Source organism: Martes martes (genome assembly GCF_963455335.1).
Source record: "Martes martes genome assembly, chromosome: 5".
Lineage (NCBI taxonomy): Eukaryota > Metazoa > Chordata > Mammalia > Carnivora > Mustelidae > Martes > Martes martes.
The window spans coordinates 29899619-29924946 of NC_137892.1; the positions used below are offsets into that span (position 1 = coordinate 29899619).

Sequence of the window (25328 nt, forward strand, 5' to 3'; positions counted from 1 at the left end):
TGTTGGGTGGACTGAACTATTTATCATGGATAGCTAATCAAAACTTCAACATTACCCCCTTTTGAAACAAATAAAAAAGGGGGACACCTGGGTGGCTTAGTCACAGTTAAGCAGCAGTCCTCAGCTCAGGTTAGGATCCCAGGATCTGGGGATCAAGCCCCATGTAGGACTCCTTCTCCCTCTGCTTGTGCTCTCAGTCAAATAAATAAAATTTTTAAGAAAAAAAAAAAAACACACAGGGAAAAAAATGGCTATTGAGGTACCTACTGTGTTTTGTATTTTTTTATTTTACCTTACTACATAGGCAAACAGCATTCACATGCACAATAAGCAATCACAATAGGAAACTATTTTACTTCCAATGTTGGCAATGACCTGTCACTTAGTTTTAATGTTATTAGGTATGATGTTGGTGGTAGGCTGGAGAGTAAGGACTTTTAGGACTGAAATGTCCATAAGAACCAAACTAAGAAAAAGGCCATTACTTCTGTAAAGACTGGTACGTGAGATAGTTTAAAAAAAAAAAAAAAAAAGAGAGATTTGGAAAGCTAAAAACTAGTGAAAAGATGAAATGTAGAAAAAAACGCAGTTCATCATTTTATACAGTATTTTGCTAGTCTCTTGGGTTTAGCAGAACCACCTCTAAAATTTAGTTCTACCATAATTTCTTTTTTTTTTTTTTAAATTTATTTATTTGAGAGAGAGAGAGAGGGAGTGAGAGCGAGCATGGGTTGAGGGGAGGAGGAGGAGGAGGAAAGAGAACCTCAAGCAGACGCGTCCATGAGAGTGGAGTCTGAAGCAGGGCTCGATCCACGGCCCGAGATCACACCCTGTGCTGAAATCAAGAGGCATAAGCTTAACCAACTGAGCCACCCAGGCACACCCTACCTCTACTCTAATTTCTTAATGCCCCCTTCCCATGTCCCACCTAAATTTGCAAGCAAAATCTCATGACTGATCACGTTACACAAATGAGGACTAATTCTTTATTTCACTATGCCATTTCAGTCTGATTAAAAGCAAACGTAATAAAAAATAAATAAAACAGTCATTTTCACTAGGTAAGGTTTACTTTCAAGGAGAGTCCAGTAAAATTACTTTACAAAAGTACTAAGCTCAAGGGCAGGCTCTAGGAAGTTGTGTTACTTCTTTGCTTTTAATAGCAATAAGGTATATAAATTGTGAACTCTCCAGCATGTGATCTGTGTGTGTATAGCTACTATGCCCGCTAATTAATGATGAAATTTTCCCTGAGCCCACAGCTTCAGACTCCAGGTCCATTTTTTTTTTTAAATTATAAAGACTGACAAGTGATATACCTCTTTTCATAGTAACTAGATAAAGAAGTCAATCTCCTAAAATTCTGAAGTAACTGTTATGCTAGGCCTTTACAAATCAGGATAATTCCTAAAAAATTAAAAGATGTGGCAGAGAGATCATCTTTGCTATTGAAATAGGAGTTTACGTACCTCTCTGAAGCTTAAAAAATCATCTCTAATAAAAAAAAAAAAAATAGAATGGAGTGCCTGGATGGCTCAGTCCTGAAGCAACCGCCTTCAGCTTGGGTCATGATCCCACGGTCCTGGGATCAAGCCCCACATCAGGCACCCTGCTTGGTGGGAAGCCTGCTTCTCCCTCTCCCACTCCCTCTGTTTGTGTTCCCTCTCTCACTGTCTCTCTGTATCAAAATAAACAAACAAACAAATAAATAATAAAGCAAAACTAAAAGAAAATAAAAGCAATTTTCTGCAATACTTACTTGTAGTTTAGAGTGAAGAGCCAGGTAAACACGAAGAATTTCTATGCTGCTACGTATTCGAACGGATGCTCTCTCTGGCTCAAAATTTGGGTTGATTAAATCATTGAAGGGTTCATTTGTAACATCATTTCCCAGCAAAGAATAGTAAAAGAAAAATTCAGGCTGTCTTTCTGGAAGCTTCATGGTACATGGAATTAACTAAACATTCAAGGAAAAAGAAGAGAGTATTAATTTGTAAACCACTATACATGCTTACGCATGTCTGACAAACTCTAAGATATCTGCTAAAATGCTGATTTTTTAAACTTCTAAGTCTTCAAGTTATTCACTCAGAATTCCTACATCTCTGAAAATTACAACCAAATGATTGGTTTAATTTTTCAAGGCTTACTTTAGAAAAGCCCAGAGACTAAAATATTTTTAGAGATTTCTGTTGTTTTCAAGTTTACTTTTCATTCAACTGACCCATGAACGAGTACATGGAAGTTGTTTTAGAAGGAAGTGGTCAAGTATTTTTAAACTGAGCTTTCTTTATTTCCATTTACCTTATTTCATCTTATTCTCACTCTGCCACCCTCTTCATTCCTAACAGAAGGGTTTTAAACAACCGTAATCCAGACTACTAAATGTAACACCTTAGCCCAGGCCTTCGCAAAAAACGCTTTCTAGCCAATCTGTCCAAACTGGGAAACATATAAATTAATAGTTGCAAAAAGATACTTGCTTTAATGGGAGTGTTACTTCGCAAAGTTCGTACTTTTATAGCCACGTATGGCAAAGACGTGGATTCTTGGCCAATACAATACAGAGTCATCTAACAGACTAAGTGCTCACTAGCATACTGTTAAAAAGACAGTGGTTGTGTTCATCGATGGGTTTTGAATATACCCTAGTGATCACACAACAGGGCTGTTAAATAAACTGTATCCTGACATGACAGTTACCTAAGACATCCTTTTAGGCCAAGCAGAGTTACAGGACAGCTTGTAGAGTTCGTGACAATAAAAGAATTAACCACTTAGAATAAAATAGCCCCACATTCAACAGTCACTAGTCTTGTGTGAAATAACACAGTAGATATTCAATGGCTCTTGTTTCATACAAAGTATATTTTTGTATGTGAAGTAAATGCTTACTTGAACCCCATACATTCAACTGTATTTGAGTAGGTTTTAGTCGAGTAGATCTATCTAGAGAGAGCCAGCCCTTCTATACCTACAATTGTTAAGCGCAGATTCTGGATTAAGCCCCCAATTCTGGTTCCATCCATGGGTTACTGTGAAGCTTTGGACAAACTACTCTTTTGCTCTGTACCTCCGTTTCTTTTAGGCTTGTTGGAAGGATTGGAAGAGAGAATACTTGTTCAATTGGACAACTCCACCACCCAGCACAGAGTCAGCTGTGCACAGCTGAGCTGTGCTCAGGAAAATCTGAGGCAAAAATATAGTATCCTTACCGGTGACTGTTTCAGAGTTTAATTAGACAAGACTTTTGTTTCTTCCATCATAGAAAACAAAAAAAAATTTTAAGAACTAAAGATGGCCCTTAATATTTTACAGTATATTTAATTTTAAGTTAATTCCCACTAAGAAGCGATTCTTTCAAAAATCCTTTAACATCTATGTATTTGGAAAGTAATTTTTTTTAACCTTCAACATTCAATATTAAGAAAAGGAGCAATGCAAGATTCTAACCACCCAGTCCTCCTGCTCCTAACTCACTCCTCTGTTTTACAACAGGACAGCACATGTCCTGAGTCACTGAGGAGCACCTGAAAAGGTATTATTTCTTACCTTTATTTGTTGCTTGGTGCTTTCTCACACTACCTTTCTCACTAGCTTGAGGAAAAAACTAAATGGCTGATTTATAAAACCCTTGGCTTGTCTATACATAATGAAAAAAGGAAACAATATCAAAAGATGACTAGATTACTGGGCTCAATTTTTTGTGTTTTTTCATTATTGTAAAATACACGTAACAGAAAATGTGCCATTTTAACGATTACAAAGCATGCACCTCAGTAACACTGAGTACATTCATAAGGCTGTGCGTGCACTGGTCACATCTGGTTCCAGAAGGCTCTCATCATTCCCAGGACAAACACCGCACCCATGAAGCAGTCTCCATTCCCTCTCTCCTCCAGCCCCAGAAAAGCACCCATCTGCTTTGGGTCTCTCTGGATTCACCTATGCTAGTCTATTTCATATAAACGCAAGCACACATCAGGTGGCCTTGTGTGTCCAGCTTCTTTCACTTGGCATGCGTTCGATGTCTGCCCACACTGCAGCACCTGTCAGCACCCTGTTCCGTAATATTCCATTGTACGGACATGCATTTGGTTTATCCATTCATCCAGGGGCAGACAGTTGGGTTGTTTCCACCTTTTGGAAACCGTGAATACTGCTTAGTACATTGCTGTGCACGTTTTTATTTGTACACTTGCTTTCAGTTCTTTTGATTCACACCTAGCATTGACATTGCTGGATTCCACACTAGTTTGGTTTACTCTTGAGAGAAAACTGTTCGGCTTCCTTTTTAGCAGAAAGAGCCAATGGTCAGTCATCAATCTGGTTTTTGAGTTTTTAAAAACTAAACGGAGTGACTGGTCCCAGTAAGTCACCTTGTATTACGAAGAGCTGTTTTAGTTGTGGATTCAATAGGTCAATTACTCGCAACAAGCTTTTACTGTACAAATGTAGCTTCATACATACAAACTACATGGTAGTCATTTTGGCTATATTATCTCATCCCTCATCCTTATATGGAAAGTTGGTATTATCGCTACTCGACTCCTGAGAAAACTCAAGCCTCAGAAAGGTTACGGTGCCTAAACTGGAGTAAGTAGTGAGCAAGCAGAGAGAACGCAAGCCCCATGCCAATCCACCTTACTCCAAAACTGTGTAAGAGGGAAGAAAGCGTAATACTGGAACAAGAGAATAAGGGAAGTGACTCTATGTCCAGAAATACGCATGCCCTTTACTTAGCTGTAAAACCTTCCTAAGAAATGCTTTCCTGATCTTGAAAATGAAAATAATAATCCCCTAAAGTTGTGGGAGGATTAAACACAGTAGTTAGCATAATCCCTGGTCCACAGAAAAGGACACACAGTAAATGATGAGGAACAACTATGCCACCCAGGAGAGTTGAAAAAAATTAAAGTGGTAATGTAAAATGCCTTTGCATCTACTTAATAACACAGTAAAAATATAGTGGCCTCATTATCTAACATGTACCCTGATGTGGTTAATGAAGGCAGTGGACATCTGACCTCCCCCCAGCAGGAACAGCATATTAAGGTGGAGCAATTCATAACCAGGGTTTTATGAAGAAAAAGAGAAAAACTGATGGAGAAAGCCAAAAGCATGAATCTGGAATGAAAAACTTTAAATATTTCCTGAGAAAAATCGTTACGTGACACTCTTCCGAGTCATGTACACATATATGGTCACTAACAGGTATTTCACTTATAAATGCAGACCTTGCGGGAGCTTTGTACCTCTGAAGAAGTTAACAGAACGGTAAAAATTGAAGTCATAAGTCATTTTCTCTATTTTTGAAATTATTTCAGCTGCTATAGACCAATATAATGTTGAGAAACTGGGCTGGATCTTGAGAAAAACGATGGAAAGACAGCTCATTTTGTGAGAAGGCAATGTTGGCATGGGATGTGAGTGTCCCTGCTATCCTTGCTGTCCTCGCTGAGGGCACCGAGACCACCAGGCCCAGAGCACTCTCCCCCAGACTACTTCCCGGGGTTGCTTGTACAGCTGGTAACCTCAAGGGATTAAGTATGTTCCTGGAGAGAGACCAGGACTGTTCACATTGTCAGTGGTCTATCTCCCAAGTTCTGTGCTCCTCAGCTGTGGAGCTGTTGCTTCTCCTTCTGCCTGCCAGTCCCCCTACTTGTGCTTGTGTGCAGTCTCTCTCTGACAAATAAGTAAAATCTTAAAAAAAAACATAAATAATAAAAATCAATGTTTTCGGTTCATTGTGAATCCCTCATCAGAGGGAAAGTCTCACCTGCTCCAACTGGGTGGCGAAGGCTATGGTCACCGACATAATGAAGGAGTCAGAGCAGTACTCTGCTGGGCCGATCTGATGGTAGCCTCCCTCCTCATTTAGCACCACCACAATGTCCTTGGGGTCAAGTCCAGACAGGCTGGCAGGTACTTTATGGGGAAAACCACAATGCAACTACATTACAGTTTGCCATAAACCACTGTAAGATTTTGAAAGCCGTTTACGCTTTGTATTTTGCTGGAGAGTTTTCATGGATACACTCAGTACCTCAGTAAATTTCTCTTTTCTTTTTCTTTCTTTCTTTTTTTTCTTTTTAAACACTCTCTCCCAAGAAGCTATTTTAACCACCATTTCCCTTCTAGGCTGAAATACGGTAACATTTTAAAATTGAACAAACTGCAGAGAAGAGACCCCATAGGTTTTCCGAAGGAAGTGAATCTTTTTTTTTTTAAATATTTTATTTATTTATTTGACAGGGATCACAAGTAGGCAGAGAGTCAGGCAGAGAGGAGGAAGCAGGCTACCCGCTGTGCAGAGAGCCTGATGCGGGGCTCGATCCCAGGACCCCGAGACCATGACCTGAACCAAAGACAGAGGCTCTACCCACTGAACCACCCAGGCACCCCAGGAAGTGAATCTAAACCAGGGACTGAACCATCAGCCCAGCGTGGCTAAGAAGAGAAAAGGGAATGAACGGAGAATAAGGGAGTAGGAAACAGTGTACTAGGCAGAAGGAACTGGAATACACAGCCTGGGAAGAGAAAGCACGCGGTGGGAGAGGTAGGGGGGTGAGGGGGGTGGCGTGCTGGCTCACAAGGTGAGGACCGACAGGCAGGAAGATGCGGGGTCGAGGCCCGATGACAGACTCCCTACATGCCACACTCTAACGCTGGGGTCATTTTCCAAGATTAAGAGGAGAGCATGAAACAATTTTGGGACGAGAAGTGATATAATGCATACCTGAGAGATATGCATCCCCCATCAATAAGCAATCCTCTCCAGATTCCTATTTTGCAGCCTGAGAAATTATACCTTTGGCTTGAAAAGGAGCTTAAAACCAAATGGTTCCCCCAAGCAGTCAGGCAGCTGGAAAGACAGCTCGGACTCTGATAGGGGGAAGGCAGCATGCAGGGTTACCCCTGAAGAAATGAACTTCCTACAGCACTGGCTAAATACAGCCAAACAGTTAAGCACACAGATGTTCCAGTAACATAGACCGAGGTTCCAATCCCAATTCTGCCATTTACCAGTTTTATGGAGAACCTGTAGGATTTCTTCCTGTTTCCATTTTTTGCTCTGCAAAGCTTTTATAATGTTGTTTAGAAGATCAAATTAAAAAGTGAAAGTAAAGCATCTGACAATCACTTTAATTAAAGACATCCACAAAATAGTAATGTCAGCAGAGCTTAAAAATGAGAAGAGTAACTATGACAGGTCTCTGGTGCCAAGGAGTTACAGACACAAGTTAAAGTTAAAGGGACGAGAACAAGGATAAACCTCCTATAAGACTGGAAGGACTGAAGGTGTCAGTGTGAATGTACATGGTTCACTAAATGTACGGATAAACAGATATAAAGGCATGTATACCCATGTTCATGTATGTGTGTTTATGTATACCTACATAAACCAAATCCCTCACTTTTTTCATTAGAAGGCCCTGGCAGCAGAACACCCCAATAGCAACAGGCATACCTTGCACCTAGACCCTTTCTTGTAAGGAAGCAGGGCTCCCTGAACAAACAGCTGAATCCAGGCCTAGACAGGAAAGGACATCAGCCTGTACCATCTTCCTATGCCAGAAACCAAGAGCAAGTGCAAAGAATTATGGAGACAGGCTAAAGAAAACAGAAGCACCTTGAAGGGGTTCCCCTGGCACAAATCTGGGACAAACAATGATAAATATTTTAACCCATTAAAAAAAAAAAACTAAATTGAAGGTTTAAGGAATGAGTACTTTGACAATTTCTTAATAATGAGTCACAAAATATCAATTCCCTAAGAAAATTGTAATTTACAGTTGAGAACAGATACACACTATACCTTAATCAAGTGATCAAAATGAGAATCATTTTATCATCAGTAATGAGGCAAATCCAAATTACATGCCACCTGCAAAGATGAAATGAGAACAACAGAGCATCACATCTGTGATATTCATGCCAAAGATGTACAACGTACATCTATTATCAGACAAGCTGAAACGGTGCAGGGGGACAGGCTCACCCAGAGCTGAGACTCAGTCATGGACTACAGAAAGGTTCCCCTCTCCCCACACCTTCCCTCTATGTTACTGAAGGCCTATTTTCTTTTTACCCAGTATATCATGTCCACCTTGCAACAAAAAATTACAAGGCATATTAAAAAGCAAAACAACAACAACAAAAAAAACTAGGTTTCTATCTCAGGAAAACAGAAAAAATGGCAGCAAAATTTTGCAAATTAAGTTCAAAGCCAGCAGAGGGAGAGAAATAATAAAAACTAGAGCTTAAATCAATGAAATGGAAACAGGAAATCAATGAAGAAAATCACAGAAACCAAAAGCTAGCTCTCTAAAAACATCTATCAAACCATTAAGCATTTTGCCAATGTAACTAAGAGAAAAGGAGAGAAAACACAAATTATTATCAGAAATAAAAGAAGAGACATCGCTACAGATTCCACGGACATTAAAAGGATACTCAAAGGGGGGGCAAGATGGCGGAGAAGTAGGAGACTCTGTTTCAACTAGAGCCCTAAAGTGAGCTAATTATTTACCAGAACACCCTGAAAACCATGAAATCAGCCTGAGACATAGGATTATACACTTATGGATATCTACAGGGGCAGAAGACACCATGGGGAGGTAAAGCAGAGTGGGAATGCTCAGACTGATACCAGAGGATAAACAGAAGGGGGAGGGAGCCACCAGAAGCGACCCATTGGAAAGTAATACCCCATACGAAAGTGCCCTGTGATTGGGGACCAGCATTAACTTGGAGTCTGGTTAAAAGCACTCAAAAAGAGCAAAAGATCTTAAGGGCAACTGGTGGATTCAGGCAGTCACGGGCACAGGCCTAGGCCCACGGACCCAGGACGGCCACCGCCGGCAACCACTGGTGCCAGAGAGAGTGCGGCGGAGCCTCCCGTTTCTGGTTGCTTGAGCTCCCCCGCATTGTGTAGCTTGCACCACTGCTAGGCTGGGCGCACTCCCGCCCCCACAAGAGGGAGTCTGGTGACGGCGCCAGCCTACGCTCCCTAGAAGTACAGCCTTTTGGGCTCTGCATGCACTATGCAAACAGGGTCTGACCCACTCCCCAGCCCGGGCCTGAAGGAACTCAGCACGATCTCTGGTCGGGATCCCTTAGCAGCAACCTGGGCAACCATCAAGTCTGGACCCCAGAATCAGCCCCAGCAAAGGCAACCAACGGAAGCAGACTCCCTGGACCAATATCACTTGCGGTTTTAGAGGCACAGGGGTGCAGAGACAAGCGGGTGCTTGGGGCGACCCCTGAGACAGTGGCTGGGGACTTGCACCGCCTCCACTGAGGTTGCACGGTTCATGGAGTTTGCAGAGGGGGAGTCTGTGTGCTCTGAACCACCCAGAAGGGAGCAGACTGAGGCTTCTCTCTGAGATGGACGTCTGGGTGCAGTTTGCTTTCCACTAAACCAAAAAGCCACCAAAAACCAAAACCTCCAGAGAACAAAAGCCTGAAAAACTGGTTTCCACAGAGCCCAGCCCCTTGATAGGGGGCAGGAGGACTCAACCCAAGCAAATCTGACTGAAAAACAATGCGGCAGGCCCCTCTCCCAAAAGACAAGCCAAAAGAACGGGAAGACAACCACTACAGGGTCCCCATAAAACTGTAAAACCCCAATATCAGGGGAAAACGGTATGTTAAGCTCCTGGTATTGCCCTAAAACCTGTATATTTCACAGATACAACTTTTATTTTTAATTCGTTCTCACTATTCTTGTTCTTTTTAATTTTTTAACCTACTTACCATTGCAAACAGAGGATTAATACAACATATTCCATAATAACCTCTTAACTTGAACTTTTTTCATACACGTACCTGTGTTTTTTCCTTTTCTATTTTTAATATACATATACATATAAGCTTCAAAGTAATCCTCTTTCACTAATCAATACTACCCTATATATAAACCAGTTTTAATCTCTCTTCATCTCTAGAAAGTTGAGTCCTTTAACAAAGATATCAAGATACACCCAGTAAGAATTCCTCATCCACATCGAAGATTTATAGCCACCCTCCCATCTTTTTCTTCTGCCAGTGTTTCTGTGTATTTGTTTTTGTTCTGCTATTATATAAATCTTATCCTTGGGGATCATTTTGGCTGGGTTCTTTTTCTTTCCTCACTTACTTTTGTCGGTCTTTTTCTTTGTCTGTTTTTGTTTGTATACCTTATAAATCTTACCTTTGGGGCCCATTCTGCCTGGGTCTTCTCTTTTTTTTCCTCTTTCTCTTTCTCACTCTCTTTTTTCTTTTTCCTTTTTGGTGGTGACTCCCGATTGCTCAGAAGCATTCCAGAGCGCACCTTGCCTGCACCACAGTTGATACATTCAGCTACACATCCCCTCAACCACCTCTCACCAAAATGACTAGGAGGAGGAACACCCAACAGAGGGAAAATTCAGAGACTGTGCCCTCTCCATCAGAATTATTGGATATGGACATAAACAGTGTGTCAGAAAGGGAATTCAGGGTAAGAATTATCCAGGCAAAGGCTAGGTTGGAGAAAACCATTAGTGACAACATAGACTCTCTAATGGCAGAAGTGAAAGCCGCCTGGGAAGAATTTAAAAATACTATCAATAAGATCCAATCTAATCTAAATACTCTAACAGCTAGGGTAACCAAGGCAAAAGACAGAACTAGTGATCTAGAGGACAAACTGACAGAGAAAAAGGATCAGGAGGAGGCCTGAAAGAAACTGCTTAGAAGCCATGAAAACAGAGTTAGGGAAATAAATGACCCTATGAAACGTTCCAACATCAGAATTACTGGGACCCCTGATGGGGTGGAGAAAGAGAGAGGACTAGAAGATAGAGCTGAACAAATTTTGGATGAAAATTTTCCCAATCTGAGGAATGGAACCTACGTTTCTGTCCTAGAGGCTGAAAGATCACCTCCCGCCCCAAGATAACCAATCTAGAAAGACCTCGAGGCACTTGATTGTGAGACTGACGAATCGTAATTTTAGACAACTGTTTCTGAGGGCAGCTAGGGGGAAGATTCCTTACGTAGAGGAAGGTCCATCAGAATAACGTCAGACCTGTCCACAGAAACTTGGCAAGCCAGAAAGGGCTGGCAAGACATATTCAGGGCACTAAATGAGAAGAACATGCAGCCAAGAATACTTTATCCAGCAAGACTGACATTCAAAATGGATGGAGAGATAAAGAGCTTCCAAGACCGGAAGAGGATGTGACCACCAAGTGAGCGCTACAAGTAATATTAAGGTGGGGGGAGGGGCTATAAAAGAAGAAAGAACCCAAGACTGACTGAGAACAGAAATTTACAGAGACAATCTATAGAAACAAGGACTTCACAGGGAACATGATGTCAATAAAAACGTGTCTTTCAATAATCATTCTCAATGTGAATGGCCTAAACACTCCCATAAAACAGCACAGGGTTGCAGACTGGATAAAACGACAGACCCGTCCATATGCTGTCTATAAGAAACACGTTTGTAACCTAAAGATACATCTAGACGGGAAGTAAAGGAATGGAGAAGCATCTTTCATGCCAATGGGCCTCAAAAGAATGCTGGGTAACGATTCTCATATCGGATCAATTAGATTTTAAACTAAAGACTATAGTCAAGAGATAAGAAGGGCGCTAAATCATTCTTAAAGGGTCTACCCACCAAGAAGATCTAACAATTGTAAATATTTATGCCCCCAATATAGGGGGCATATATATAGGAACAGCCAACTACATACGACAAGTGTTAATCAAGATAAAGAGTCACATTGATATGAATACATTAACGGTAGGGGATCTTAACATGCCACTTTCAGTAATGGACAGATCACCCAAGCAGAAAATCAATAAAGAAACAAGAGCATTAAATGACACATTGGACCAGATAGACCTCATAGATATATACAGAACATTCTACCCTAAAAAACAGAATACTCATTCTTCTCCAGTGCACACAGAACTTTCTCCAGAATAGACCACATACTGGGTAACAAATCAGGACTCAACCAATACCAAGAGACTGAGATTATTCCCTGCATATTCTCAGACCACAAAACTTTGAAACTGGAACTCAACCACAAGAAAAAGCTTGGAAGGAATTCAAACACCTAGAAGCTAAAGACCACCTTGCTTAAGAATGTTTGGATCAACCAGGAAATCAAAGAAGAACTTAAACAATTCATGGAAACCAATGAGAATGAAGACAAATCGGTCCAAAACCTATGGGATACGGCAAAGGTGGTCCAAAGGGGGACTACATAGCCATCCAACCTCACTCAGAAAAACTGAAAAATCCAAAATACACCAGCTTTCTTTACACCTTAGAGAACTGGAAAATCAACAACAAACTAAGCCAACCACACACACAAGAAGGGAAATAATCAAGATTAGAGCAGAGATTAGTTAGATAGAAACTAGAGATACAGTAGAACACATCAACGAAACTGGAAGCTGGTTTTTTGAAAGAATCAATAAGATAGATAAACCACTGGCCAAATGAATCCAAAAGAAAAGAGAGAAGGACCCAAATTAATAAAATTATGAATGAAAAGGGAGAGATCATGACAAATACAAAGGAAACAGAAATAATCATCAGAAATTATTATCAACAGCTATATGCCAATACGTTAAGCAACCCAGACGAAATGGATGCCTTCCTGGAAACCTATAAACTCCCAGAACTGAATCAGGAAGAAACAGACAACCTGAATAGACCAGTATCTAGAAATGAGATTGAAGCTATGATTCAAAACCTGCCCCAAAACAAGAGTCCAGGACCTGACAGACTCCCAGAATTCTACCAAACATCCAAAGAAGAAACAATCCTATTCTCCTAAAGCTGTTTCAAAAAAAAAAAAAAAAGAAACAGAAGGAAAACTTCCAGACTCTTTATGAAGCCAGCATTACCCTGATCCCCACACCAGGCAAAGATCCCATCAAAGAGGAGAATTTCAGACCAATATCCCTGATGAATACGGATTCCAAGATTCTCAACAAGATCCTAGCTAACAGGACCCAACAGTACATTAAAAAGATTATCCACCATGACCAGATGGGATTTACCCATGATTTATCCATGTGGGATGCAGGGTGGTTCAACATTAGCAAGTCAATGTGATAGAAAAAATCAATAAGAGAAGAGAGAAGAACCACACGGTCCTCTCAACTGATGCAGAAAAAGCATCTGACAAGATACAGCATCCATTCCTAATTAAAATGCTTCAAAGTGGGGCACCTGGGTGGCTCAGTGGGTTAAAGCCTCTGCCTTCGGCTCAGGTCGTGGTCCCAGGGTCCTGGGATTGAGCCCCACATCGGGCTCTCTGCTCCGCGGGGAGACTGCTTCCCTTCCTCTCTCTCTGCCTGCCTCTCTGCCTACCTGTGATCTGTCAAATAAATAAATAAAATCTTTAAAAAAATAAAATAAAATAAATAAAATGCTTCAAAGTATAAGGATAGAGGAAACAGTCCTCAACTTCATAAAATCTATGAAAAACCTACAGCGAATATCATCCTCAATGGGGAAAAGCTGACAGCCTTCGCTTTGAGATCAGGAACATGACAAGGATGTCCACTCTCGCCAGTGTTGTTCAACATAGTACTAGAAGTTCTAGCAACAGCAATCAGACAACAAAAGGAAATAAAAGGTGTTCAAATTGGCAAAGTAGTCAAACTCTCTCTCTTCACAGAGGACATGATACTATATATGGAAAACCCAAAAGACTCCACCCCCAAACTACCAGAACTCATACAGCAACTCAGTAATGTGGCAGGATACAAAATCAATCCATAGAAATCAGCTGCTTTCTTATACACTAAACAATGAAAATACAGAAAGGGAAATTGGAGAATCGATTCCATTTACTATAGCACCAAGAACCATAAGATACCTGGAAATAAACCTAACCAATGAGGTACAGGACCTGTACTCGAGGAACTGCAGAACACTCACAAAAGAAATTAAAGACTCAAAAAGATGGAAGAGCATTCCATGCTCATGGATTAGAAGAAAAAACATTGTTAAAATGTCTATACAGCCTAGAGCCATCTATACTTTCAATGTCATCCCGATCAACTTTTCAAAGAGCTGGAACAAACAATCCTAAAATGTGTATGGAACCAGAAGAGACCCCGAACTGCTAAGCAAATGTTGAAAAAAGAAAAGCAATACTGGGGGCATCACGTTGCCTGATTTCAAGCTTTACTACAAAGCTGTGATCAAGACAGCATGGTACTAGCACAAAAACAGACACATAGACCAGTGGCACAGAGTAGAGAGTCCAGTTATGGACCCACAATTCTATGGTCAAATGATCTTCGGCAAAGCAGGAGAAAATATCCAGTGGAAAAAAGACAGTCTCTTCAATAAATGGTGCTGGGAAAATTGGACAGCTAGGTATAGAAGAATGAAACTCGACCACTCTCTTAAACCATACACAACGGTAAACTCAAAATGGATAAAAGACCTCAATGTACGGCAGGAAACTACCAAAATCCTAGAGGAGAACATAGGCAGTAACCTCTTCGACATCATCCACAGCAACTTCGTTTAAGACATGTCCCCAAAGGCAAAGCAAACCAAAGCACAAATGAACTTTTGGGACTTCATCAACATCAAAAGTTTCTGCACAGCAAAGGAAACAATCAACAAAAGAAAGAGGCAACCCAGAGAATGGAAGAAGATACTCACAAATGACACTAAAGATACTCACAAATGACACTAAAGACAAAGGGCTGATATCCAAGATCTATAAAGAACTCCTCAAACTCAACACACACAAAACAGATAATCACATCAAAAAATGGGCAGAAGACATGAACAGATATTTCTCCAAAGAAAACATACAAATGGTTAATGGACACATGAAAAAATGGTCATCATCATTAGCCACCAGGGAGATTCAAATAAAACACACTGAGATACCAGCTTATACCAGTTAGAATGGCCAAAATTAACAAGACAGTAAACAACAAGTGTTGGAGAGAATGTGGAGAAAGGGGAACCCTCTTACACTGTGGGTGGGAATGCAAGTTGGTGCAGCCACTTTGGAAAACAGTGTGAAGATTCCTCAAGAAATTAAAAATAGAGCTACCCTATGACCCTGCAATTGCACTACTGGGTATTTGCCCCAAAGATGCAGATGTAGTGAAAAGAAGGGCTATCTGTACCCCAATGTTTATAGCAGCAATGGCCACAGTCGCCAAACTGTGGAAAGAACAAAGATGCCCTTCAACGGACGAATGGATAAGGAAGATATGGTCCATATATACAATGGAGTATTATGCCTCCATCAGAAAGGATGAATACCCAACTTTTGTATCAACATGGACAGGACTGGAAGAGATTATGCTGAGTGAAATAAGTCAAGCAGAGAGAGTCAGTTATCATATGATTTCACTTACTTGAGGAGCATAAGGAATAACACGGAGGACATTGGGAGATGGAGAGAAGTGAGTTGGGGGGAAACAGAGGGGGAGACATACCAAGAGAGACTGTGTACCCTGAGAAACAAACTGAGGGTTTGGGAGGGGAAGGGGCTGGGGGGTTGGGTGAGCCTGGTGGTGGGTATTACCGAGGGCACGTATTGCATGGAGCACTGGGTGTGGTGCATTAACAATGAATTTTGGAACACTGAAAAAAATAAAATAAAATTTAACAAAAAAGGATACTGAAGGACAAATGTGAGAACTTTATATACACAAACCTGATAGCCTCTATGAAATGGATTAATTCCCTTGAAAGACAAAGTCTGCCAAAACTCACACAATCTGAATAGGCCTGTATCTTTTAATGAAATTCAATCAATAACTTTACAAAACAGAAAGCAGCAGACCCTGATGACTTCACTGCTGAATACTAGCCAACATTCTAGGAAGATAAACAAATTCTCTCTCATCATTCTCAGATGATAGAAGCAGAGGTAATAATTCCTAACTCAGTCTATGAGGCCATCATTACCTTGATTTCAAAACCAGACCAAGACATTACACACACGCACACACAAACCAGACCACTATCTATCATTAATACACATGCACAGATTCTCAACAAGATATTAGACGACTGAATCCATGGATTCAGTCATTTATCTATAGATAAAAAGAACTATGTACCACACTTGGAGGAAGCAAGATGGGGGAGAAGTAGGAGACTGAAATATCATTAGGTCCCAAGAGTTCAGCTAAATACTTACCAAACCATTCCAAACACCTACAAACTCAACAGGCAATAGAAGAGCAGCAATTCTAGGAATAGAAAATCGACCACTTTACAGAAGATAGGATGTGCAGAGAAGTAAATTTAAGGCAACCTACAGGAAGATAGACCGTGGGGGGAGGGGCCGGCTCCTGACAAGAAGCAGAGCAGCAGAGCACAAAATCAGAACTTTTACAAGTCTGCTCCACTGAGGGACATTACTCCAGAGACTAAGCGGGGATGGAGCCCTTGCGGGGACAGTGTGGTCTCAGGTCCCGCTGGGTCACAAAAAGACCAGGAGTGTCTGAATGTGGCAGAGCTCCCAGGTATCGCAGCGGAGAAGCCAACTAGAGAGAGCGAGCCGAGCAGTGGGCTCTCAGCTCAGGGCTACCTTAAACGGTGATGTGAGACACAGCAGGGCCACTGCTCTTCAAGCAGGGACCCCACAAATGGCAGACCTTCCTCCTCCAGGAGGAGCAGTGCAGGAGAGCGCATTAAGAATCTGCTGGGTTTGGAGACTCCAAATGGGGCCATGCACCGGAGAGAGAAATGCTCAGTCACAGGCCAGGTGAGCACAGAGCACAGTTGGAGACCAGGAAGACAGGAGGGATTGACTACTTATTGCTGACGGCACACTCAGGAATGGGGCCCTGAGCTCTCAGCTCCTACCAGCTGGAGACTGGGAAGCCGCCATTTTCATTCCCCTCCTCCAAAGCTGTATGCAAAGTGTTCAGGGAACAAAAATTCGAGAACGAACCAGTGCAGATTACATAGCCCGGCCCCTGGCAAGGCTGGTGCAATTCCACCTCAGGCAAAGACATTTGAGAATCACAACAACAGGACCCTCCCCCAGGAGATCAGCAAGAACATCCAGCCAACACCAAGTTCACCGATCAACAAGAACTGTGGGGGCGCCTGGGTGGCTCAGTGGGTTAAAGCCTCTGCCTTCCGCTCGGGTCATGATCTCAGGGTCCTGGGACCAAGCCCCACATCAGGCTCTCTGCTCATTGGGGAGCCTGCCTCCCCATCCCTCTCTGCCTGCCTGTCTGCCTACTTGTGACCTCTGTCAAATAAATAAAATCTTTAAAAAAAAAAAAAAAAAGAAGAAGAAGAACTGCAGAACTCCAGAGCTAGGGGAAAGCAACAAATAGAATTCATGGCTTTTTCTCCCCACGATCCTTTAGTCCAGCAAAGTTAAATTTTCTTTTAATTCTTTTTGTCTTATTCTTTTAACTTTTCCTCTTTCCTCTTTTAACGTTTTTAAACTATCTTATCAATATGTTTTTAAAAAATCTTTTTAAAGTTTCATTGTTATAGTCATATTTTATCCCTTCATTGTATTTAACCTTATTTTTGTATACATATGTTTTTTTCCTTTAAAATTTTGGGATATAATTTCTTCTAATAGATCAAAATAGACTCTAAATGTAGTGCATGGGGTTTGTTCTAGTCTCCAGCCTGATCACATTCTCTCTTTTTTTCCCCTTTTCCAACACTTATCCATTCTTTCAGAATCTTTTTTCATTTTCATTTTTACACTCATATTCCATCCCTTCATCATGTTTACCCTTTTTTATATACAGAAGTTTTTCTTTCTTTAAAACTTTGGGAGGTAGTTTCTTCTAAGAGACCAGTATACACTCAAAATCAAGTGGGTGGCCCTGTTCTACTCACCAGTCTAATATGCAATTATTTTTTATTTTTTTATTTTAAATTCTTTCCCCCTTTTTTCTCCCCCTCGTTTCAGGTCTCTTCTGATTTTGTTAGCATATACAATTCTGGGGTCTTTGCCACCCTTTTAATATTTAGTTCTCTCATTCATCTATTCCTGTCCGGATAAAATGATGAGGTGGAAAACTCACCACAAAAAGAAGAACAAGAGGCAGTACTGACTGCTAGGGACCTAATCAATATGGACATTGGTAATATGTCAGAACTAGAGTTCAGAATGACGATTATCAAGGTGCTAACTGGGTTTGAAAAAGGCATGGAAGATATTAGAGAATCCCTTTTTGCAGAAATAAAATCCCTTTCTGGAGAAATAAAAGAACTAAAATCTAACCAAGTTGAAATAAAAAAAGCTATTAATGAGATGCAATAAAAAATGGAGGCTCTTACTGCTAGGATAAATGAGGCAGAAGAGAGAATTAGTGATATAGAAGACCAAATGATGGAGAATAAAGAAGCTGAGCAAAAGAGAGACAAACAACTGGCCTACAAGGGGAAAATTCGAAAGATAAGTGATACCATAAAACGAAACAATATTAGAATAATTGAAATTCCAGATGAAGAAAGAAAGAGAGGGGCAGAAGGTATATTGGAGCAAATTATAGTAGAGAATTTCCCTAATATGGCAAAGGGAACAAGCATCAAAATCCAGGAAGCACAGAGAACCCCCCTAAAAATCAGTTAAAATAGGTCCACAGCTCATCATCTAATAGCGAAAGTTACAAGTCTTAGTGACAAAGAGAAAAATCCTGAAAGCAGCTCAGGACAAGAGGTCTGTAACATACAATGGTAGAATTATTGGATTGGCAGCAGACGTATCCACACAGACCTGGCAGGCCAGAAAGGACTGGCATGATACATTTGGAGCATTAAACAAGAAAAATATACAGCCAAGAAAACTATTATCCAGCTAGGCTGTCATTGAAAATAGAAGGAGAGATAAAAAGCTTCCAGGACAAACAAAAATTAAAAGAATTTGCAAACACCAAAACTGCCCTACAGGAAATATTGAAAGGGGTCCTCTAAGTGAGCAGAAAGCCTAAAAGTAGTAGACCAGAAAGGAACAGAGACAATATACAGTAACAGTCACCTTACAGGCAATACAATGGCACTAACTTCATATGTTTCAATAGTTACCCTGAATGGAAATGGGCTAAATGCCCCAGTCAAAAGACCCAGGGTATCAGAATGGATAAAAAAACAAGACCCATCGATACACTGTCTACAAGAAACTCATTTTTAGACCCAAAGACAGAGGGGGTGGAAAACAATTTACCATGCTAATGGACATCAAAAGAAAGCTGAGGTGGCAATCCTTATATCAGATAAATTAGATTTTAAGCCAAAAACAATAATAAGAGATGAGGAAGGACACTATATCATATTTAAAGGGTCTGTCCAACAAGATCTAACAATTTTAAATATCTACACCCCTAACATGTGAGCAGCCTATTATATAAACCAATTAAATAAAAAAATCAAAGAAACACATCGATAATAATACTACAATAGTATTATTGGGGGGACTTTAACACCCCCCTCACTGAAATGGACAGATCATCTATGCAAAAGATCAACAAGGAAATAGAGGCCTTAAATGACACAATGGACCAGATGGACATCTTCAGAACACTCCAACCCAAAGCAACAGAATACACATTCTTCTCTAGTGCACATAGAACATTCTTCAGAATAGATCACTTCCTGGGTCACAAATCAGGACTCAATTGGTACCAAAAGATTGGGATCATTCCCTGCATATTTTTAGACCACAGTGCTCTGAAGTTAGAACTCAACTGCAAGAGGAAAGTTGGAAAGAACTCAAATACATGGAGGCTAAAGAGCATCCTACTAAAGAATGAATGGGTCAACCAGGAAATTAAAGAAGAATTGAAAAAATTCATGGAAACAATGAAAATGAAAACGACAGTTCAAAATCTTGGGGACACAGCAAAGACGGTCCTGAGAGGAAAGTATATAGCAATACAAGCCTTTCTCAAGAAACAAGAAAGGTCTCAAGTATACAACCTAACCTACACCTAAAGGAGCTGGAGAAAGGACAGCAGAGAAATCATAAAGATCAGAGCAGAAATCAATAAAATAGAAACCAAAAGAACAGCAGAACAAATCAACGAAACTAGGAGCTGGTTCTCTGAAAGAATAAGATTGATAAACCCCTGGCCAGACTTATCAAAAAGAAAAGAGAAAGGACCCAAATTAGTAAAATCATGAATGAAAGAGGAGAGATCACAAGCAACAGCAAAAAAATAGAAAGTATAAGAACATATTATAAGCAACTATATACCAGCAAGTTTCACAATCTGTAAGAAATGGATGCATTCCTAAAGACATATAAATTAGCAAACTTGAACCAGGAAGAAATGGAAAACCTGAACAGACCCATAACCAGTAAGGAGATTGAAGCAATCATCAAAAATCCCCAAAAAAACAAGAGCCCAGGGCTAGAAGGCTTCCCAGGGGAATTCTATCAAACATTTAAAGAAGAATTAATACCTATTCTCCTGAAACCGTTCAAAAAATGGAAGGAAAACTTCCAAATGCATTTTATGAGGCCAGCATTACTGTGATCCCAAAACCAGACAAAGACCCCATCAAAAAGGAAAATTACAGACCAATATCCTTGATGAACACAGATGCGAAAATTCTCACCAAAATACTAGCCAATAGGATCCAACAGTACATTAAAAGGATTATTCGGGGCGCCTGGGTGGTTCAGTGGGTTAAAGCCTCTGCCTTCGGCTCAGGTCATGGTCTCAGGGTCCTGGGATCGAGCCCCACATCGGGCTCTCTGCTCAGCGGGGACCTGCTTTCTCCTCTCTCTCTCTCTGCCTACCTCTCTGACTACTTGTGATCTGTCTGTCAAATAAATAAATAAAAACCTTTAAAAAAAATAAAAATAAAAATAAAAGGATTATTCAAGGGGGCGCCTGGGTGGCTCAGTGGGTTAAAGCCTCTGCCTTCAGCTCAGGTCATGATCCCAGGGTGCTGGGATTGAGCCCCGCATCAGGCTCTCTGCTCAGCTGGGAACCTTCCTCCTCATCTCTCTCTCTGCCTGCCTCTCTGCCTACTTGTCTTTCAAATAAATAAATAAAATCTTTAAAAAATAAAAATTAAAAAAAAAGGATTATTCACCATGATCAAGTGGGATTTATTCCTGGGCTGCAAGGTTGGTTCAATATCTGCAAATCAATCAATGTGATACAATACATTAATAAAAGAAAGAACAAGAACCATACGATACTCTCAATAGATGCTGAAAAAGCATTTCACAAAATATAGCATCCTTTCTTGATCGAAACTCTTCAAAATGTAGGGTTAAGGTACATACCTCAATATCATCAAAGCCATCTATGAAAAACCCACAGCAAATATCATTCTCAATGGGGGAAAACAGAGCTTTCCCCCTAAGGTCAGGAACACAGCAGGGATGTCCACTATCACCACTGCTATTCAACACAGTACTAGAAGTCCTAGCCTCGGCAATCAGACAACAAAAAAAATAAAAGGCATCCGAATCGACAAAGAAATCAAACTCTCACTCTTTGCAGATGATACGATACTTTATGTGGAAAACCCAAGACTCCACTCCAAAAATGCTAGAACTCATACAGGAATTCAGGAGAGTGTCAGGATATAAAATCGATGCACAGAAATCAGTTGCATTTCTATACACCAACAGCAAGACAGAAGAAAGAGAAATTGAGTCGATCCCATTTACAATTGCACCCAAAACCATAAGATGCCTAGGAATAAACCTAACCAAAGAGGCAAAGAATCTGTACACAGAAAACTATAAAGTACTCATGAAAGAAATTGAGGAAGACACAAAGAAATGGAAAAACATTCCATGGTCATGGATTGGAAGAACAAATACTGTGAAAATGTGTATGCTACCTAAACCAATCTACACATTTAACACAATCCGTATCAAAAAATCATCAATTTTTTTTGAAAGAAGTGGAACAAATAATCCTAAAATTTATATGGAACCAGAAAAGACCTCGAATAGCCAGAGGAATGTTGAAAAAGAAAACCAAAGTTGGTGGCATCACAATTCCAGACTTTAAGCTCTATTACAAAACTGTAATCATCAAGACAGTATGGTACTGGCACAAAAACAGACACAAAGATCAATGGAACAGAGAGCCCAAAAATGGACCCTCAACTCTATGGTCAACTAATCTTCAACAAAGCAGCAAAGAATGTCCAATGGAAAAAAGACAGTCTCTTCAACAAATGGTGTTGGGAAAATTGGACAGCCACATGCAGAAGAATGAAACTAAACCATCTCCTTACACCACACACAAAAATAGATTCTAAATGGATGAAAGACTTCAACGTGAGACAGGAATCCATCAAAATCCTTGAGGAGAACAGAGGCAGCAACCTCTTTGACCTCAGCCGCAACAACTTCTTCCCAGAAACATCACCAAAGGCAAGGGAAGCAAGGGCAAAAATGAACTAGTGGGACTTCATCAAGATCAAAAGCTTTTGCACAGCAAAGGAAACAGTCAACAAAACCAAAAGACAACTGACAGAATGGAGAAGATATCTGCAAATGACATATGAGTTAAAGGGCTAATATCCAAAATCTAGAAAGAACTTATCAAACTCAACACCCAAAGAACAAATAATCCAATCAAGAAATGGGCAGAGGACATGAACAGATATTTCTGCAGAGAAGACATCCAGATGGCCAACAGACACATGAAAAAGTGCTCCACATCACTCAGCATCAGGGAAATACAAATGAAAACCACAATGAGATACCACCTCACACCTGTCCGAATGGCTAAAATTAACCAGCCAGGAAAAGACAGATGTTGGAGAGGATGAGGAGAAAGGGGAACCCTCCTACACTGTTGGTGGGAATGCAAGCTGGTGCAGGCACTCTGGAAAACAGCAGGGAGGTTCCTCAAAAAGTTGAAAACAGAGCTACCCTACCATCCAGCAATCGCACTACTGGGTATTTACCCTAAGGATACAAATGTAATGATCCAAAGAGGCAAGTGCACCTGAATGTTTATAGCAGCAATGTCCACAACAGCCAAACTATGGAAAGAACCTAGATGTCCATCAACAGATGAATGGATAAAGAAGATGTGGTATATGCAATGGAATACTATGCAGCCATCAAAAGAAATGAAATCCTGATATTTGCAATGACATGGATGGAACTAGAAGGTATTATGCTGAACGAAATAAGTCAATCTGAGAAAATCAATTATCATATGATCTCTCTGATATGAAGAATATGAGAGGCAGGGTGGGGGCTTGTGGGGGACAGGGAAGGAAAAAATGAAACAAGATGGGATCAGGAGGGAGACAAACCATAAGAGACTCAATCTCACAAAACAAACTGAGGGTTGCTGGGGGGGTGGGGGTAGGGATAGGGTGGTTGGGTTATGGACACTCGGGAGGGTATATGCTATGGTGAGTGCTGTGAAATGTGTAAGCCTGATGATTCACAGACTTGTACCCCGGGGCAAATAATACATTATATGTTAATAAAAATAGTTAAAAGAAAGAAAGAAAGAAAGAAAGAAAGAAAGAAAGAAAGAAAGAAAGAAAGAAAGAAAGAAATATGAACCACAACCAAATGCGATTTTGCTCAGGTTTGCAAAGCCAGTTCAACACTGGAAAATCTGTTAGTCTGATCCCTCACATCACCAGGCTAAAGAAACCATACGATGGCATCAAAAGATGCAGAAAAAGCACGTGACAAAATCCAACACTCAATACTGATAAAACACCCTAAGCAAACTACAAATAGAGAGGAACTTCCTCAGCTTGATGAAAAACGTCCACAAAAAACCTACAGGAACAAGGTAAGGATATCCCCTTTCCTCAGTGTTTCTTTGCATCCTACTACAAGTACCGGCTAATAAGGTAAGATAAACAAAGGAAACAAAGGCATGCTGAGCGGGAGTACAGACATAAAACAGTCTTTGTCGGCAGATGATGCAAAATATATTCCTAGCAGAGTCATATCTATAAATACACAGAGAACAAACTGATGGCTGCCAGGGGGAGGGCAAACTGAATACAGGAGAGGGGGAGGTACAGGCTTCCAGTTATGGCACGAGTCAGTCGTGGGGACAAAAGGTGCAGCACAGGGAATACAGTGATGGGACTGTAATAGGCTTCTATGGTGACAGAGGGAATCTACACTTGTGAGCACAATGTAAGGAACAGACTTGTCAAACCACTATATTGTACACTTGAAACTAATAGGGCATTTATGTCAACTATCCTACAATTAAACCAAACAAAACAACAGTGTTTGCCAGTGTGGCAGGAGGGAGGGAGAAGCAGAGCAGACAATTTTTAGAGCAATGAAAGTCTTCTGTAGGATACTACAATTGCAGATGGGTGTCATTACACATTTGTCTAAACTCATAGACTGTAATACAAACACCGTAAGTAAATCCTGGTATCAACTATCGACTTTGGGTGATTGTTAATGTCGGTTCATCGATTTTACCAAGTGTTCCCCTGTGGTGAGGGATGGTGACAGTGGGGGGCTGTGTGACAGGGAGATCGGGGAATGCGGCAACACTCTGAATTTATACTCGATTTGCTGTGAACCTCAAAATGCTCTATAAGATAGTTTATTTAGTTAAAAAAAAATATGAAGGTGCTGTTAATAGGTGAGGGTAAAGAGAACAGTGTGTGTTTTTGGCTTTCCTACATCATCCTAGGAGAAAATTTTCCTATCGATTTTTAAGAAAACAAAATTCTGCTTTCTTCTGTTATATACCACATAAAAGAAACTCTTGTTCTATTTCTCGGTTTTGTAAACAAGAGCTTAGAGCAGCAAGGGTTGCATGTTTAACAATCTCAAAACGTGTGTGATGCACTACAGTAAAATCAGTCCACTCCCGAGTGTGTTTTCCTATCACACCACTCACCATTCCTCAAGTCCCAGTCCCCAGTTACAACTTTTTGGAGAATGATTGTAGAGATGATGCACAAACCTCTTCCATCTCGAGGCGGGGCTCCTTTGGCTTTAAAACTATCCACTGGGGCCTTTGTATCTGTTTCCAAAGCAATGCCTATCTGTATCTCACTCTTGAACTTGGTGTATTTATTACTCAACAACTGGTACCATTTTGGAGCCTGGAGAGTAAAACAAAACAAAACCACCTTAATCATTAATAGGCAATCAACAAGAGTGGGCAGCATTCTATTAGGTTCCTAATATATCCCCTGTACTTCCTCAGTACTTTCTCCTCTTTTAAAATATTTTTCATTTTCCTCCAAAGACCTTACTCCTGCTTGGGAAGCTAACTGAACTTCCTCTTGGAAAAAAAAAATAAGTAGTTTCGACTACCAATTTTCCATTTCCCTAAACCCTCATTTTTCATTTTCTCTGGCGTACCTCTGCTGCCTGACCCCA

At 40.6% G+C, this 25328-nt stretch overlaps 1 protein-coding gene across 3 annotated transcripts in view; it reads right to left on the reverse strand.

Moving 5' to 3' along the window:
• The window catches only part of CEP120 (centrosomal protein 120), an 82914-nt gene that overhangs the window by 48943 nt on the left and 8643 nt on the right, over window positions 1-25328 (reverse strand). For all 3 annotated transcript variants that reach the window (XM_080805104.1, XM_080805103.1, XM_080805102.1), the window contains exons 5-7: window positions 24907-25048; window positions 5780-5928; window positions 1760-1957 (exon numbers count right to left, since the gene is read on the reverse strand). In XM_080805104.1, the coding sequence (XP_080661230.1) occupies window positions 1760-1957; window positions 5780-5928; window positions 24907-25048 (489 nt within the window). The remainder of the gene's footprint in view (window positions 1-1759; window positions 1958-5779; window positions 5929-24906; window positions 25049-25328) is intronic.